Raw genomic sequence first — 19171 nt, forward strand, 5'->3', positions numbered from 1 at the left:
GATTGCACCTTAATCGAACAGTATGAGAATTGTATAATATTCCTTGGCATAAATGGCAACATCGATCTGCAGCGTTTACACACGCACAAACTCGTTCTGCGCACATTCCGTATTGTCTGTCAGTCAACGGCTACGTCGACGCTGTTCGAGAATACGCCTTGCAGGATTAGCTGTGCGTCTGTGGAGATTTTTGTGGGTCATGGGGGAAAGAGCAGGAGGTAAATAAAGAGACACGCGCTAATAAACACGGGTAAAGATTTACTTTCACACTCAGTAGCTTTGCTGGTGTCTTAATGTGCCAGCTATTTATTATTTTCAAAGTAGACAGTTAGGAGAAGAGGATAGTAGGAAGGTCTACAGTCAGCAGTAGGTTGTGGTGAGTAGAACATTATGCTCTTAGTCGAATAATGGTCTGTCATATTTTTGTAGCTAACTGTTAACTTGCTAGCATTTGGTCATCAACATGCATTGTAGCAAACCGGTAGCTAGCCACGCAACTAGATAGCGTTCAATGTTTTACTGAATGTATTTTGCAAGCTCAACGCTCTCTAACTAACCATAATTAGCTAGCTACACCCACTAAACGCTAAATACGTTAGCTAACTAACTAGCTAGCTAGCTAGCTGGCATACAGTACATATATTGTGTAAAGTCACTGTTTATCGTTACAGTGCTAGTTGGGAGGACATTAATTTATGTAATGCGACCTTATACATCGAAAATTGGCTAAGACATGCCTCCCTCTTAACTTTTGTGCATGGACTATTGCCATGGTGTAGTGGGATGTGTGCGGTATAGTACCTAGTTAGTATAGTAGATAGTATCTATAGTACCTACTGCTATCTGATGGCAATGGTTCGCTTTATGGTGCTCTTTGAATTCTCAGCTGGTGGTTTTCGGGTAAAAGCATAGAAATGCTAACCTTATGTTTCAACATGACAAAGCATCATGCCTTCATCATAACATTTTCATGCACACAGTCTCAACTTGAGAAGCCAACTTATATTTTGCTGTAGAGCCAATATAGCTACAGCATGCTGTCATACAGTGCCATGTTTGACACAACAATGAATACCTACTAACTGAATTAAACCCCTGCACACTCACTCATTTTGGGACCATACATATTCATTAAGATGGTCTCTTCTATCCACAGTATTTTTGTGTGTGTGTGACAGTGTTTATTAATATCTGTCTATAATCCTCTTACCAAGGCCCTAATCGTACAGCATCTGTTTGGGTCAGTGGAAAGAAATCCTTAAATCTAAACCCTAGTGTAGCTACTAGACCACCTGTGGACAGGGTACAGCCTTGTCTCCCCTTATTTTTTTGTGGCAAGGTTACCTGCAGTTGTGTGTGTCTGGTTCTGTTCATTCTTGAATTGTAGTAAAATGGTGGAATGGGAAAGGGCTTAACTTCTCAGCTCCAGGACTGACTGCATTATAGAAATGGTCATAATTGTGTTTGTCTGAGAGGTTTAGTGAAGTTGAGTAGGCCACTATCTATGTACATCTGTTGTTGGCCTAGATAGTAGGTCTGCTATGTGAACAGCAGGTTCGTCTCTCTCTCTCCGACATTTGATTGCAGTTACACACTGTTGTGGGGGAGAGGACTGTGGATCGGGGAATATTACTACAGCTTTGCAGTAGAGGGAGTTGCATTGACTGTTGGTTGTCACCCTTGAATGTTTTCTGTCACTTAAAGGGCCAGGTGTGTATTTAAAGAGTGAGTTAGACTGAAAAGCCAGTTGGAAGAGTGAAAGTGAAGCTCAAGGCTATTTTCACTCAGTCCTGTTGTGGAGCCATTCTTTGACTTCTTGCTTCTTTTTTGGTATCCTTGGAGGGCCTCAGTCGTGTGTGTGTGTGTGTTAAAATCCAACAGATAGAGCATGTTAGATTAGGAGAGGACCATGAGTCATTGGGCACCCGGGATGAGATTTCAATTTGGCCTGGCTAGCCCTTTCATTCTCAAATAGACCTCCATATATCTCAAACAGCTCTCTCCTGTTGCTTTGATTGATGTGAAAGGTTGAAAAGAGTGATGACGCATGTCCAAACACCACACAGGAGCTGGAGAAAAGGATAGCCTAGCTGTAGTAGGAAAGTAAAGGACTGCCCAACAGTGAGCGGACATTCACATTTTTCTTATGTTTTTCTTGATACCGGTACGCCCTCTTTGTATTCAAATGGTTTATCATTTACATTACATTTAAGTCATTTAGCAGACGCTCTTATCCAGAGCGACTTACAAATGGGTGCATTCACCTTATGACATCCAGTGGAACAGTCACTTTACAATAGTGCATCTAAATCTTAAAGGGAGGGGGGGGGTGAGAGGGATTACTTATCCTATCCTAGGTATTCCTTAAAGAGGTGGGGTTTCAGGTGTCTCCGGGAGGTGGTGATTGACTCCGCTGTCCTGGCGCCATGAGGGAGTTTGTTCCACCATTGGGGGGCCAGAGCAGCGAACAGTTTTGACTAGGCTGAGTGGGAGCTGTACTTCCTCAGTGGTAGGGAGGCGAGCAGGCCAGAGGTGGATGAACGCAGTGCCCTTGTTTGGGTGTAGGGCCTGATCAGAGCCTGGAGGTACTTAGGTGCCGTTCCCCTCACAGCTCCGTAGGCAAGCACCATGGTCTTGTAGCGGATGCGAGCTTCAACTGGAAGCCAGTGGAGAGAGCGGAGGAGCGGGGTGACGTGAGAGAACTTGGGAAGGTTGAACACCAGACGGGCTGCGGCGTTCTGGATGAGTTGTAGGGGTTTAATGGCACAGGCAGGGAGCCCAGCCAACAGCGAGTTGCAGTAATCCAGACGGGAGATGACAAGTGCCTGGATTAGGACCTGCGCCGCTTCCTGTGTGAGGCAGGGTCGGACTCTGCGGATGTTGTAGAGCATGAACCTACAGGAACGGGCCACCGCCTTGATGTTAGTTGAGAACGACAGGGTGTTGTCCAGGATCACGCCATCGTATCTGAGACCAACAGGTGTATATCTATATTCCCTGTCATGTGAAATCCATAGATTAGGGCTTAATTTATTTATTTAAATTGACCGATTTCCTTATATTAACTGTAAATCAATGCAATTGTTGCAATTATATTTTTGTTCAGTATAGATCAAGAGCATTCTACTACCTTATCAATGGACTTGAGAGTGTCTACATTGTCCACCATAGGTGTATTAAATAGGTTTGACAATACAAGCACAACGATGCTAGTTGGGCAAAATTCTATATGCCGATCGATTAGACCGGATTTGATTCATATAGTGGAATACCATACAGGCTAGTTATGTCAAATGACTGACACAAGTCCATTGCTGGTCTTGATAGGTGCAGAGCAGACTTACTCCCTAGCTGTCTTGCATGGGACCATGAATAGTGTTAGTGCCGGTCTATCTCTGCTTAATAGCTCACATGTTTTGTCTTGTTAGGCACCTCAACAAATGCAGAAAGAGTCTGGCATCCACGCAGGATCCTGAATGTGATATTATCAAACTGAGTAAATTAGATGTAAAATGTTTGGAATGTTCAAATAATTCCATCCATCATTTAAGGGATAAGTCGATGTTTTGTAACTTTTTCCTCTCTTCAGTTATAAGGTGATCTGATTGGATACGCCGCTGCCCGCTGTTGCCATGGCGATGCGGGAGCTGGTGGAGGGGGAGTGTGGGGGAGCCAATCCTCTCATGAAGCTGACGGGTCATATGACCCAGGAGGGAGGAGCTTGGAGGCACAGGTCAACGCCCACTGTGAGTAGTCACCTATAGAAATTAGAATAAAGAATGTATGGAATATGTACCGTAATCCATTTTTTATGTTTTGTATATTATTTGTTTGTTATTGACCATGTTGCATTGAGAGTTATTTTTCCTGGTCAATGGTGGGGCCCATCCAGGGCTCTAAATGTATCATTTTCATTGGTAACACTGGTGCTCCAATTTATTTATTTATTTTTAAGTTATGAGCACGACATGAAATTTGAGCATCAGAACTGAGATTTCTTTTTAAATGATTGAGATCCAGCCTATATGAATTCTATCTACTTTAAGCACATGTTATGCCCTATAAATTAATATGTAACACTGTAAAGACATTTATTATAAAAGTTCAAATGAAATTACTAAGTCATTTGTGGAATATTAGGTTTCTACATTGTGTAAAAGCACTATTTTCCTATTGAGATGCATTACATTTAAAATTGTACACTGTCTCTATAAAAATATCAGGTTTGTGATTTCTATGATCTTTGATCTCCTGAAGAACCTATGCATTTTCCTTTCTTTCTGTGCCCCCAAATGTTTGGCTATACTGGTAAAGTTAACAGTTTATTAGCTAGCTAGCCAACGAGGTAACAAAGTGTAAACAAATGGTTAACGACATGCGAGTAGTTTTAGAATGGCACCCGACATGGTTTCTGAATGTAAAATGTGGTCCCGGCGATTCGCTATAGGAAGATAAAAATGTTGCGCCTGTAATCTGGGTCAGATCTTTTGACTTGGTCAAGCCGTTTCAGCTGTAGTAGTGGAGCAACCATGACCGTGACAACTTAGACAAGATACTGCAACTTAGTTGTACTATAGCTTTCACAAATATATCTCACAGTATCACTTTCATCCCTCTTCTTCTCCTAGATTCCCCCTACACCCATTGAAATAGCAACAGAAGAAGAGGTCAGTCTCATATTACCTTCCCAGTCCTCTTGATTCGAACTGTTGTGCTCTGTCTTCATATTCCGAAAAAAGGAATATGAAAGCACGTTTCATTCATGAGGTTTGTTAATTGTTATTGAATAGGCTAGCGTTTGATGACCTCTTCTGCGTGTGTGTGTGTCCCAGTTGGTGAATGAGTTCATGCAGCAGGCGCCTCCACGGCCCCCTCACAGCTTCGACATGGGCCAGTTACTGGAGGAAATGCAGCAGATTGATCAGCAGAGCTACAGACAGGCTCCACAGAGAGGTACACACACAGCAGTAATAGTATACCCTATTATACTCTCCAACGCAGCAGAAGCAACACTATTAAAGATTTGCGGTGTGCCTGTCCAGCTGCCTGGCAGCACTTCCATATTGTTACCCCACAGGTTTTGGAACATATGTTGACACTTCAAGACACCTTTTTATTATGTTTTCCTGTCCCTTCCATCCAAGTACTTACACTGAAAAACACACTTTATTTTACCAACGTGTGAAGAAAACAACACCCGTTCCCTCCTGTCCTGTCCGTAGCTCCGGGTGTGGCTGCGTTGGCCCTGTCTGGTGATTGGACGTCTGAGTTTCTGTCGGGAGCAGATGCCGCTGCCGCCGCCTCATCGGGGCAGGCGGGACTTGGAGACCCGGCCGACGCTGATTGGACCAGAGAGTTTATCACCGATGGCACAGGTACATTGTTTTGGAATGTCAATGGTAGGCACAATTACCAACCATTTGTTTGAATGTACTTTGTGGCCACAACTTCTAACATGTAGAGAAATAATCTGTGTCTTACTCTCTTTCCCTTTCTCCCCTCTTTCTCTTCTCTCTTTCTCAGATCCCGGGCGTTGGGCAGAGGAGTATCTGGAGCAGTCAGAGGAGAAGCTATGGCTCGGAGACCTGGGAGAGAGGGAGCAAGACTGGTAATAATGGAGAGATGGAGAAAAAGAGGAGAGCAAGGGGCACGTAGATAGATACAGCGACATTCGGAGAAACTTTAAGAATGTTCCAGAGAAGATGGTGCCATTGTGATGTTGAGTCGCTAAGTGTGTCTTAAAATCCTTGACGTCATCCTCTCAGAACTCTGTTGCATTCACTTTATAAGGGCTTTGGCCGTAACATAGCACTGTGCTAGTGAATTGAAGTCATTGCACAACTCTTAAGTCAAGAAAGACAATTAAAGCCAGTAAATCCCGCACACAGGCTTTTAGTGTGTGTATGTAATGCGTTGACTCCGTAAGTAGCAGTCATTTAATTAGGTATTCAAGTCTTTTGATTCCATCCTAATTGGATATGTATTGTGAAAAGAGACAATGCATTTCAATTCCAATATATTTACAAGGATACAGTGTGATTATGTAAAATGTACATGGTCTCTCTAACCCACTTGTTCTTTAAAATAAGCACTGTTTGATACTCAGTTAGCTGTTTAAATTAACCCTTTGATGTTAATGTTTGTACATCCAATAGGACGAAAGAGTACCTACCAGGAGACGAACTGAAGCAAACAGCCAATGAGCTGGTCGCAAAGGTCAATGACCCCAAGTTACAGAACACTGAGGTGTGTGTGTGTGTGTGTGTGTGTGTGTGTGTGTGTGTGTGTTATTTCTGTGTCGTGTGTGTTTCATACTTTTTTCTACATATCTATCCCCATACCCTTTCCCCATTCTTTGCCCATAGAAGTAATGTAGCTTTGCAATAACAGGATAATTGTAGTTGTAGCCGTTTCTTTTGAATTGTTCAGTGAGAGACGCTTCTTTGTAGTCAATTAGACATCAAAATGTTTCATGGGAAAGCATTTTGCTGTGATGGACCGTAGTAGCATAGTGACTCTTTACAACCTGGTCTTCAGAACTGTTTGTGTGGTATCCAAGTCCTCTGTCATTATTTGTGATTTGGTTAAAGCACAAACTGATTTCATGACCAATCTAGGTCCATAAGCCATAATGGATATTGTGTCATTGTTATGTTGTTGTTGTGTTGCACTGTAGTTCCTGCGGTTCATTAGGCAGATTGGCGAGGGCAGTGTCACAGTGGAGGACAGAGCAGGCAAACAGCACACAGATAGAGCTCAGGCCAAGGAGGCTCAGAACTGGGCCTCCAACCTCAACCAGGTAGGACCCAACTTCCATTGAAGACACAAGGGGAAGGGTGCAACTGTCAACCTACAGGGAGCCATCTTGGCTCAAGCGTCCTCATTTTGTGCCTCATGACCCCCCACATCCCAGTATTTGGTGCAGACCCCTGCAATTGTTACTAACTACATAACCAAGTGATGGCCATGAACTTTTCTGTATGTGAGCCTTGCACGAGGCTGTACAATGTATAATTTGGAAATGGTATGTGTAGAAATAATTTATTGTGGAAAAGAGAGCATTGTCCTTTCAATACATGTGATTTCTATCAGCCAACTTCTGCCAATGAAAATCATCATAGCTGTTCCCGTCTTGAATCAGACTTCCAGTTCCCCTTATCAGGTGAAGTCGTATGTTTTTAACAGGGTTGTGGGAAATTATTTTTCAATTCCGGTAGGGGATTGAAAAATAATATAATAGGCATTTTTGTATTGTTTTCATTATGAGTTGAATTCCAAGTCATTTCCTGAATTAGATCCCAGCCCTGGTGTATGTAGTCATAGGAGTTCTCATGGTTGCTCTTTTTAACTGTGACATCTATTTTTTTTCCCCCTTCGACCCTGCCGTGAACTCTTGGCTTCCCCTCCTTCGATTAACAATCCCCATTCTTCATTTGTACCAAATTAAAACTCCGTCCTCACCTCTCCCAAAACAAAAACCCAATGCTTCACACCTGCGACAAAACAATCACGCCTCCCCCCGTTCTCCGCTCCCTGGTTGCCATAGTTCCTGGAGGAGACTGGGGGAGGGACTTTACCCTCGACAACCCAAGAGTGGGATAAGAAGATTGCCAAAGCTAAGGCTAAACAGGCACATCAATGGGCTTCTGTCGTCAAGCAGGTAGGACCCCTGACGCAATGGCAACACTGCCCAGTGGCTCCGCAACCGGCTTTCTGTCAAGAAAGTTGTGCTGATTTATATTTTTCATCTGCCTTTTTTTGCGGCAGTTGGATGGCTGTTTTTAGTGGCAGAAGGTTGTGCCCACTGTAGTTTGTCCCGTAGTTTCTTAGCACTTTGTAAACCCAAGGAAGATGCATGGTTTTTGCTGATTAAACTTGCATTTAGATTATAGCGACTACTTTTAGAGAAGTAGTAAAAATGACCTGCACTGAAGGTATGTAAATTGTAGGGGAGAAAGGGAATGGGTGTGGTTCTCTGATGTTTTACTTCTTCCCATTCCTTTACCTTGTCTTCCACTCATCCTTCTTCCCCATCTTTTTCTGCTTCTCCTTTACTGTCACAACCTCAAAGTCCCACTTTAAGTGTTGTTATCGAGTTATGGACAACTTGGTGTCCACATCTGCCATTGCTACCTCTTCCTTCCTGTTCAGGTCTCAGTGGAGTCAGCAGAATCATGGGTAGATGAGTTTGCCACTGCAGGTCCAGATTTCCAGCAAGCTAAAGCTGCTGTGGAGGTAAGAGAGATGCAGAACAATACAATAGGAAAGATAACATAATAATAATTATCATAAACATCTTTTTAAACATCTTCCAAATTGTATTTATCAAGAATAATTCCAGCCTATGCCCAAATCAATTCATTATGCCCTAATCTTCACATGGCTGTGCAAGGGTGCAGCCATGGGTAGGCCTGGGAGGGCATAGGCCCACTCACTTAGGGAGCCAGACCCACCCGCTGGGGAGCCAGGCGCAGCCAATCGGAACGAGTTTTTCCCAACAAAAGGGCTTCTATTACAAACAGAAATAGTCCTCATCACTCCCTCAGACGATCCCGCAGGGGAAGAAGTCGGATGTGGAGGTCCTAGGCTGGCGTGGTTACACGTGGTCTGCGGTTGTGAGGCCGGTTGGGCGCACTGCCAAATTCTCTAAAGGGGTGTTGGAGAAGGCTTATGGTAGAGAAATGAACATTCAATTATCTGGCAACAGCTCTGGTGGACATTCCTGCAGTCAGCATGCCAATTGCACGCTCCCTCAACTTGAGACATCTGTCGTGTTGTGTGACAACTGCACATTTTAGAGTGGCCTTTTATTGTCCCCAGCACAAGGTGCACCTGTGTAATGATCGTGCTGTTTAATCAGCTTCTTGATAAGCCACACCTCTCAGGGGGATGGATTATCTTGGCAAAGGAGGGAGACGTACTCACTAACAGAGATGTAAACACATTTTTGCACAACATTTGAAAGAAATAAGCTTTGTGCGTATGGAAAGGTTCTGGGATCTTTTATTTCAGCTCATGAAACATGGGACCAACACTACCTGTTTCGTTTATATTTATGTTCAGTATGTATTAATCTCTTTACATATACTATATTGCAGTAATAATGCCATTGCACATTTTCACTTCACACATCAGGTAATTACATTGGCTTAAAGTACACTGTATATAGAACCTTTATCAAAGTTCACATTGACCCTTGGGCATCCCATAAAAATAGTGATTTGGACCAATGTTAATGTTAAGGGGTTTCCCACAGCAACTGATATGATGGAGATGCCCAGCACCTCCATTTGTCCTCTGACTTTGACACTGTAACTGTTCCTCTGTATCAGAGTGACTTGGACTTCTGGGAGAAGCTGCAGCAGGAGTGGGAGGAGATGGCCAAGAGAGATGCAGAAAGTCACCCCTGGCTCTCCGATTTTGACCAGATGCTCAGTAACTCCTACGACAAGGTACTTGACATAGCTTCCTATCCACCTGTGGAAGAGGTGTTGGAGGGCCAGTAGGAGGCACTCTTTACTCTGGTCAAAAAAAAAATATGGCACTTATCGTAAGAGTAGGGGTGTTAACCCCGGTGTCCATGGCCGCCTAATCATCCGCAGCTTCCAACTGGCTCATGCATCCCACCTCCTCTCCCCTCTAACTCTTCCCCAGGTTGTTGCTGTAATCGAGAAAGTGTTCTCAGTCAACTTACCTGGTTAAAATAAGGGTTAGTTTTTAGTTGAGGATAAGTTTTGCCTTTCAGATCACAATTAATAAGTTCAGCATTTCTACCTGTCCAGGCTAAAAAAAAAATCTGCCTTGTCTTGTCTGCTAAATTGCTGTTCATGACTTAAACTCGCTCTCTTTCTTTCCCTCCCTCGCTCTCGCACACCCTCCAGGGGTACCAGTTTGAGGAGGACAACCCGTACATGTCCCACCAGGACCCCCTTGCTGAGGGGGTGAGGAGGATGGAGGCAGGGGACATCCCTGGGGCCGTGCGCCTGTTTGAGAGTGCCGTACAGAGAGAACCAGACAACCAGCTGGTGAGACACTCATTAATTTCTAATTAATAACTCCAATATAATATTATCTCAAGGTGAAATTATTTCTGGCTAACAAGCGCTGGCGACTAAGGGGGTTCTTTCCTACTCTGCTAGCATTAGGTGGGTGAAGAGGTAAAGAGAACTAAGCACTCTCTCTTTTTTTCCCCGCTTCTTTTTTTTTAGGCATGGCAATATCTGGGAACCTGTCAGGCAGAGAACGAACAAGAGTTTGCAGCCATCAGTGCCCTCCGCAGGTAAAGAGATGGAATAGCAGCCTCACTGACTGGAGAGAAGTCCCTAGTGTGTCCCAAGTGGCACCCTATTCCCTATATAAGGCACCCATAGGGCTCTGGACAAAAGGAGTGCACCATATAGAGCAGGGTTGTCAAACTTATTTTCATCTGGGGGCTGCATTCTGTCTTCAACAAGGTCCAGAGGGCCACACTGAAAATGTGTTATTTCCTTGCTGTCAAAATGTGCAAAAAACATTTCCTCTGTTCATTGTTTTTTAAACTTTTTTTTTTGCTACCTGATTTTAGCTTTTGTTTCGGTGATTGTTAGCAAGCTGGCCAGAGGTGAGAAAATTGTATAAATGTAGGTCCATTATATACTGAGCAACAATTTAAACAGTTTCTTTACTGAGTTACAGTTCATATAAGGAAATCAGTCATTTGAAATAAATTCATTAGGCCCTAATCTATGTATTTCACATGACTGGGCAGGGGTGCAGCCATTGGTGGGCCTGGGAGGGCGTAGGCCCACCCACTTGGGAGCCAGGCCCTGCCAATAAGGAGTTTTTTTCCTATAAAAGGGCTTTATTACAGACAAAAATACTCCTTGGCTTCATCAGCTGTCCGGGTGTCTGATATCAGAGATCCCGCAGGTGAAGAAGCATGATGTGGAGGTCCTGGGCTGGGATTGGTTACACGTGGTCTACGGTTGTCAGGCAGGCTGAACATACTGACAAATTCTCTGAAACAATGTTGGAGGTGGCTTATGGTAGAGAAATTATCATTAAATTCTCTGGCAAAAGCTCTGGTGGACATTCCTGCAGTCTGCATGCCAATTGCACGTTCCCTCAACTTGACATCTGTGGTGTTGTGTGACAAAACTGCACATTTTATAGTGGCCTTTTATTGGCCCCAGCACAACATGCACTTGTGTAATGATCAGTGATGGAAAAAGTACCCAATTGTCATACTTGAGTAAAGATACCTTAATAGAAAATGACTCAAGTAAAAGTGAGTCACCCAGTAAAATCTACTTGAGTAAAAGTCTAAATATACTTAAGTATCAAAAGTTAAAGTCTAAATAATTTCAATGTTCTTATATTAACCAAACCACACGGCACCTTTTTCTGTTTTAATTACGGATAGCCAGGGGCACACTCCAACACTCAGACATCATTTACAAACAAAGCATGTGTTTAGTGAGTCCGCTAAATCAGAGGCAGTAGAGATGACCAGGGATGTTCTCTTGATAAGTGTTTGAATTAGACAATTTTCCCGTCCTGCAAAGCAGTTCCTCTGTCTGGTGTCTGTTCTTTTTCCCATCTTAATCTTTTCCTTTTATTGGCCGGTCTGAGATATGGCTTTTTCTTTGCAAGTCTGCCAAGAAGGCCTGCATCCCGGAGTCGCCTCTTCGATGTTGAGGCTTGTTTTGCACTTACTATTTAATAAAGCTGCCAGTTGAGGAATTGTGAGGTGTCTTTCTCAAACTAGACACTCTAATATACTTGTCCTCTTGCTCAGTTGTGCACCGGGGCCTCCCACTCCTCTTTCTTTTCTGGTTAGAACAAGTTTGTGCTGTTCTGTGAAGGGAGTAGTACACAGCTTTGTACGATATCTTCAGTTTCTTGGCAATTTCTTGCATGGAATATCCTTAATTTCTCAGAACAACAATAGACTGACAAGTTTCAGAAGAAAGGTCTTGTTTCTGGCCATTTTGAGCCTGTAATCAAACCTACAAATGCTGTTCCTCCAGATACTCAACTAGTCTAAAGAAGGACAGTTTTATTGCTTCTTTATCAGCAACACATTTTTCAGCTGTACTAACATAATTGCTAACATAATTGCAAAAGGGTTTTCTAATGATCAATTAGCCTTTTAAAATTATAAACTTGGATTAGCTAACAACGTGCCTTTGGACACAGGAGTGATGGTTGCTGATAATGGGCCTCTGTACACCTATGTAGATCAGCTACAATAATATTTACAACATTAACAATATCTACACTGTGTTTCTGATCAATTTGAAAAAATGTGTTTTTCTTTCAAAAACAAGGACATTGTTAAGTGACCCCAAACTTTTGAAAAGTAGTGTGTGCACGCGTGTGTGTGTGCGTGCTCAGCTGTCATCAAGGCAATGGGTGGCTACTTTGCAGAATCTCAAATATAATATATGTTTTGATTTTGTTTAACTTTTTTGGTTAATACATTTGTTTACTCTGTGTTATTTCATAGTTTGATGTCTTCACTTTTTTATTCTACAATATAGAAAATAGTTTTAAAAAATAAAGAAGAACCCTTGAATGAGTAGGTGTTAAACCACCCATGAGCTGCATTGAATTGGCTTGTATGTTTGACACGCCTGACATGGAGAATAAGGGTGCCGTTTGGGACGTAGTTTCCTGTGTGACATTAAGAGTATGTCATGAGGTGTGTGTACTCATTTGATTTATGAATACCTGTTTTATGTGTGGCTTGAATACAAAGATGCTATGATAAGCAAGAACTTTGGTGCAAAATAGGAAGTCCTTGAAGTTACATGATGCCTGTGATGACTTGTTGCCTTGGTGTTGGCTGACAACATTTTCTCGGGTTCTCACCTTTCTCTCTTCTTTTTTTTTCTCTGTCTCTTGCTCGCTCTTCTTCTCTCGCCGTTTAGATGCATAGAGTTGAAGAAGGACAACCTGACCGCTCTGATGGCACTGGCCGTCAGTTTCACCAACGAATCGCTGCACAGGCAGGCCTGTGAGACCCTTCGCGACTGGCTGAGGCACAACCCCGCGTACCGGCCAGTCCTGGAGCAGAGTGAACGGGAGCGAGAGAAGGACGGCGGGACCAGAGAGCGGGAGAGATTTGGCTCACTGCTGCCAGAGTGAGTGGACCTTTTTCGTTGTGTACAAATTTGGTGTGCATGTATATTCAAAATGGTACTTAGAACTCCTAATGAATATAACACAAAATGAAATGCTAAATATGCAATACAGGACGTTCTCCTGTATTTTCTCATGTTACGAGAACATTGATTCTATCTGTTGGTTTAAAATATTACAATTGTTAAATCTTCTCTGTTTTCCCCATCTCTGTGCCTCTGTCCTTCCTCCCCCACTCTCAGTTCTTTGTTTACAGAGGTGCAGTCCCTGTTCCTCAGTGCGGCGAACTCTGACCCCGCCCGCGTCGACCCCCAGCTACAGTGTGGCCTGGGAGTCCTCTTCAATCTGAGCGGGGAGTATGACAAGGCCGTGGACTGTTTCACAGCAGCCCTCTCTGTCACACCACAGGTACACTAGTAGGTTATCCACTTCACAGCAGTAACTCTTACCAATCTGTGGTTCATGTGTGTTTGGAGAATAGACACACTAGATTATGATTTGCCAATTTTTATTCAAACAGCATAAAGTTGATGAATTCAAACGTGTTCGAATACTTGCATCCTTCCTTGCTTGCTTCCTTGAAGTAATTTCTGATCTGTATGTTAATTGTTACCTGAAAGCAATTGGCTCCATCCCATTGTAAAAAAATCTTGTGATCCACCTTTGATTTTCTTTTCAGACGGTGGGTTACAGGTGCAAAAACAAAGATAACCCCTTCCCATCCAGCAACCGAAGTTGCCTATCAGTCCCACTCCCACTTAACCATCCCTTGAGTCACCCCTTACATTCCCGCCAATCCCCCCCCCAGAGACCCCCTCCTCTGTATCACACTTTCCCTGTGGGCCTGAAAGCAAAGAAAGTAACAAAAGTTAAAATAGAAGTCCTGCTGCAAACGGTTTGAGGCTGCTCAAGTCAAGGAACAATTGAGGCCTGGACAAATATACTTGACTCTCTAAAGAACAAATATACTTTACTCTCTAAAGAACAATCTCAGCTAAAGCCCCACACATACAAACAAATTAATTATATATATATATATTTATTTATTAATTAATTAATTAGTTTGTATGTGTGGGGCTTTAGCTGAGATTGTTCTTTAGAGAGTCAAGTATATTTGTCCAGGCCTCAATTGTTCCTTGATTTGCACCATTCATTCTCGCGGTCGGTAATTCTGTTTATAACTTCTAATAGTAACTTTATCCACTGGTTAAATGCGAGAGAGTGAGGTGGATGCCATCTTTAAGCCAACATTTGTTTCGCAGCAGTGCTGCCTGCCAGCAGTAATCTTCTCTGACTGATTGAGATATTCAAGGTGCTATCATCGTTAAGTAACATAATAGATGCAAAGCATTGAATATTTAAATCCAGAAGCATTTAACTGCAGGGCACTCCTCCCACATCGTGTGAAGGAATGTGCCTACCTGATTTAGGGGACACAGTGAACAGTTGAGAGTTGGGGGCCAATTTCATCGTAAAATGTTTTCTTGGTGTTAAACACAGTCTGTGAACAAACTTTAAAATGTGAAAATGGATGGTTTGGATTATGGGATGCCAAGGTCATATTTTTCCATATTCTGTTCCAGTTAGAGGGTTGTTCAGATTCAATTAGATCTGTGGACCATACCTCATTGTTTTAATCATAGACCGTCAAATACTTAAAGGAAGGAAGGAGGGAGACTGGGGGGATGCATTTTTAGGTATTCCAAAAGGGTCTATTACTTTCCTCCTCTTCAAACGGTATGTCTACCTCCCCTTTTTAACTTTCCCTATTCCTACTTTTTTTCTCTCTGAAACTACCCCTCCCTAGTCACATGTAGCATTTACCCCCCTCTGCTTCTGTTCTGTGATTGTCCTTCCTTTTTCACAGATACTTAACTACCCCCTCTTGAACTATTTTACTCAGCTCACCTTTTGTGGCAATGAACAGATGTACTCTCTCTCTTTCTCACTCTTGTCTTTACCGGCTGTCCTGGGGAGTCTGAGGTGGGCTGTTCTCCCTCATCCAGACAGCTGTCTCTCTCCTCCTTCAGCTCCATGGGTCTTGTTCAGCGGGTATTGTTGTGCTGGTCTGTTGTCTGGGTCTTTGCTGTCTCGAGTGTTCTGAACAGCTCGATACAGCAAAGAGCTGCGCCAGCTTCGTCTCCAGCTTGGCGCATTTCTCCCTCAGATCAACGCAGGAGCAGTGCATTTGTGGGACCTGGGTTTGCTCAGGGCTGGGGGTGGGGGGGGGCACTCCTCATGGGGCTGCTCGTCTATGGGGTGGGGATGTGGTCCAAGGATGAGCTTCTTATGCTCTGCTTTCTCTTTGATCTTGTAGAAGTCCTGCTGCAAACTTTGAGGCTGCCCTGCACCAATACTGTTCCAGATCTGTACAGGTTGACATGACCTTTGTCAGTGTCAGGGTCTTCATTGTCCATTATTCTTAGTTTCCACCCTTTGCTCATACTCTTTCTTAACAGAATGGTATGTGCTCGTATAGCACTGTGCCATACAAGGGGATGGTATGTGAGGAAAATTAAGTGCATGATCCCCGGTTTGTAAGAGTCAGCAAATAAGTAAGTAGGTTTGTCCAAAATCAAAAAAAAAAAAATTTGGTGTTTAGGTATTGCAGAGGGTAGTTTTCTGTATAAGTCTGTGTGAGAAACTCAATGTATCCAACACTAATTCAGGAGCTCATGACCTCTGTCTGTTTCCCTCTCTCTCTCTCAGGACTACCTGCTGTGGAATAAACTGGGCGCTACCCTGGCCAATGGAAGCCGCTCAGAGGAGGCTGTTGCCGCCTACAGGAGGGCGCTGGAACTGCAGCCAGGCTTCATCCGCAGTCGGTACAACCTGGGAATCAGCTGTGTCAACCTAGGAGCCCACAGGTGAGAGGGAGAGCCCTTTGTGGCCAGAGATACAAAATGGTGCAAGAACAAAATTCACACAATACATTTTTTTTAAATAAGATTTGATCAAAACCACATAACGCTGCACTTTCTTATGTTCATCAAAGGTAAGTTGTCGATTCAGGTCATACCAGGAGTAGAAATTTGGACTTTATTAAATGTATCGACTTTGTTCACAATATAATTATTTTTGCCTTAATACAAATCTATTGAATGCACCACAATTACAATTTCAAGTTGACCCCTATTCTCTTCCTGGTTTATAGAGAGGCCGTGGAGCACTTCCTGGAAGCCCTGTCCCTGCAGCGGCAGGCATCGGGGGAGGGCGAGACGGTCAGTGCCAGCCGGGCCCCAGGGGGTGCCGCAGCCACCATGATGTCCGACAACATCTGGTCCACCCTGCGCATGGCCTTAAGCATGATGGGAGAGAGCTCTATACGCGGCGGCTGACCGGCGAGACCTCGACACGCTGCTCTCCTACTTCTGTCAGAGGGAGGGGGAATGAAGGTGTGGGAGGGCCGAAGGGGGGGAGAGGGGCAGGAGGTGAGTTGATAGTGTGTGAGTGCGCACTTAGGGGAGAAAGGTGTCTGGGAGAGTTGGAGAGCGAGAGGTCCTGTCCACAAACAAGCCCCTAGCCCTAACCCTATAGGCACTTCATATAAACTTGAAATTATTGGATAAGTATAAACAACATGGAAGTAGCTCCATTTGTAGAATTTCTGTCATCTTGCTTATAACTACCAGGGTTGGGGTCAGTTTACTTCCTGAATTGAAATGGAACTGACACCAACCCTGATACCTATCCAATCCTTTCAGGAAGAGAGGTAGGATGATGTGTGACAAGGGGAGAGTTGGCCAAAAGGGAGGAGAGGTGAGAAGGACATTTTGATGTGTCTCTGCAACCAAGGGAAATGCACCGTATATACCAGGTGTATTGAATACATACCATTTCCTCCCCTGATCACTCTGACATAGCCTGGTTTCCAGTTGGTTCCTACTTTTTTCATTATCATGTTTGACACACAGCAGAAACAGATTGGCACCCAGGCTAGTTCCCAGATGTCTGGTTAGTTACCCTCTGTCCTCAGCAACTGGTGCAGGGATGTTCTTGTGTTCCTCATAATCAGAGGCATCATCATGCCTATTGAAACTGAGGAGTCACGTGACTCCCTTAGTTTCATTCAGCCCTATGAACCATGGAATGTATACATTGGATACTAGTGAAAAGTTTGCATCTTATGTTTTCCAGAGGGAATAAAACACAGACGTGGTAGAGCAAAAGATCAAGTTGAGATGAATGTTCCTGTAATGTAAAGAAAATATATGATCTTGTTTGTTTGGAGGATCTTTGTTTTTCCTTTTTTATTCCCCCTTGAAAATATGAAGTTCAAACGTTGTAAAGCTGGCTTACTGATTCCGAATCAATTGCTGAAGGTTAAGAGACCATTACAGTAATCTAGATATCTGGCTTTGGAGCAGGGGTGCTGAACTCCCGTCCTTGAGGAGCCGGTGTCTTTCTTTTTTTTTCTCTCGTTATTTTAGAGAATGAATTATACTTGTACTCAGTCCAATCAATGACATATCAATCAGTGAAGTACTCAAGAGAAATGAGACTGCTGACATGAGTTGTACACACCAGAGTCGTAATCGCTAGTAGTAACCCAATGGAAGCAAACTGGGAGGGACCTACCTGAATTTGTCCAATAAGAAACGCTTGTTTTCATTTTCTGTTGCTACTGTGTGCAAGAAAGAATATGACTCTGCTTTGGACAGAGGATGACATCAGTGTAAAGGGGATGGTATACCGAAAGAGGTGTCTTTGCACTTCTTCCCACCCTCAACCCTTCTTTCTTCAGACAAATGCCCTTGTTGTAAAATAATTAGCTTAATTGTAAAATAATGCTTTTTTTGCCATATTGTCTGTAATATAATTATTGTACTGTTTTCAAAATAGTTAACCATACTGTAATGATTATTAATATGATATTCAGCAATAAAGCTCTGACTCCAAAAATGCTCTCTCATTGATTAAGCCTACTTTTCATGTTTAAAAGGGTACTATTTCCCATATTTGTATTTTCCTTGGCCAGTTGCAGGATAGCAGACCAAACAGACCCAGGATTGGGTTGTCTTTTACAGTACGAAAAAGCAAATATTCAATGCAGTTTGTTTATTCAGCCAAGAGTATCTGCTATAGGGGACTACTTTAAATTGCACATATCTAGCTCTTTCTATGAATAGTAAGTAGCATACTACACGTAGTAAGTACAAAGGGGTTTAGGCGGGGCATGTACATTCACATACGTATTCACAGGGAAAGTATTCGGCTTTCAAATACACTATACAAAGTATGTGGACACCCTTTCAAATGAGTTGATTTGGCTATTTAAGCCACACCTGTTGCTGACAGGTGTATGAAGTTGAGCACACAGCCATGCAATCGCGATAGACAAACATTGGCAGTGGAATGGCCTTACTGAAGAGCTCAGTGACTTTCAACGTGGCACCGTCATTGGATGCCACCTTTCCAACAAGTCAGTTTGTCAAATTTCTGCCCTGCTAGACCTGCCCTGGTCAACTGTAAGTACTGTTATTGTGAAGTGGAAATGTCTAGGAGCAACAACGGCTGAGCCCGGAAGTGGTAGGCCACACAAGCTCATAGAACGGGACCGCCGAGGGCTGAAGCACGTAATGTGTAAAAAGTGTCTGTCCTTGGTTGCAACACTCACTGCAGAGTTCCAAACTGCCTCTGGAAGCAACGTCTGCATGAACCGTTTGTTGGGAGCTTCATGAAATGGGTCTCCATGGCCGAGCAGCTGCACACAAGCCTAAGATCACTGTGTAATTGTAACGGATGTGAAACGGCTAGCTTAGTTAGCGGTGTGCGCTAAATAGCGTTTCAATCGGTTACGTCACTTGCTCTGAGACCTTGAAGTAGTAGTTCCCCTTGCTCTGCAAGAGCCGCGGCTCTTGTGGAGTGATGGGTAACGATGCTTCGAGGGTGACTGTTGTCGTTGTGTGCAGAAGGTGCCTGGGTATGGGCGAGGGGACGGTTTAAAATTATACTGTTACATTGATGCTGTTGACCCGCATTACTGGTTGCTGCGGAAAGAGGAGGAAGGTCAAAAGGGGGGTGAGTGTAACGGATGTGAAACGGTTAG

General features: G+C 43.5%; 1 protein-coding gene across 5 annotated transcripts; it reads left to right on the forward strand.

The window, feature by feature from the left end:
* Window positions 1-18: 18 nt before the first annotated feature.
* On the forward strand, window positions 19-17285 carry pex5 (peroxisomal biogenesis factor 5). Of its 5 annotated transcripts, none has more exons than XM_046314524.1 (17): window positions 19-250; window positions 3590-3746; window positions 4629-4667; window positions 4833-4953; window positions 5223-5375; window positions 5524-5608; window positions 6156-6246; window positions 6677-6799; window positions 7547-7660; window positions 8152-8235; window positions 9333-9452; window positions 9882-10025; window positions 10209-10279; window positions 12912-13124; window positions 13365-13530; window positions 15832-15989; window positions 16277-17285. In XM_046314524.1, exons 2-17 carry the CDS (start codon window positions 3633-3635, stop codon window positions 16458-16460), a joined length of 1980 nt encoding a protein of 659 aa, XP_046170480.1. In that variant the 5' UTR covers window positions 19-250; window positions 3590-3632; the 3' UTR covers window positions 16461-17285. The 5 variants fall into 5 exon arrangements, with proteins under 5 accessions (XP_046170480.1, XP_046170481.1, XP_046170479.1 ...); XM_046314525.1 differs by having other exon boundaries at window positions 19-218; XM_046314523.1 differs by having other exon boundaries at window positions 20-376.
* Window positions 17286-19171: the final 1886 nt, after the last annotated feature.

This window comes from Oncorhynchus gorbuscha, linkage group LG19, assembly GCF_021184085.1.
Source record: "Oncorhynchus gorbuscha isolate QuinsamMale2020 ecotype Even-year linkage group LG19, OgorEven_v1.0, whole genome shotgun sequence".
NCBI classification, from domain to species: Eukaryota; Metazoa; Chordata; class Actinopteri; order Salmoniformes; family Salmonidae; genus Oncorhynchus; species Oncorhynchus gorbuscha.

Excerpts from the sequence above, each read along its gene's own strand:
- pex5 (XM_046314524.1), top strand. The coding sequence starts at position 3,633 with ATGGCGATGCGGGAGCTGGTGGAGGGGGAGTGTGGGGGAGCCAATCCT. Across the intron at positions 9,453-9,881 it reads TCAGTAACTCCTACGACAAG|GGGTACCAGTTTGAGGAGGA; the intron begins GTACTTGACATA and ends CACACCCTCCAG. Across the intron at positions 10,280-12,911 it reads GCCATCAGTGCCCTCCGCAG|ATGCATAGAGTTGAAGAAGG; the intron begins GTAAAGAGATGG and ends CTCGCCGTTTAG.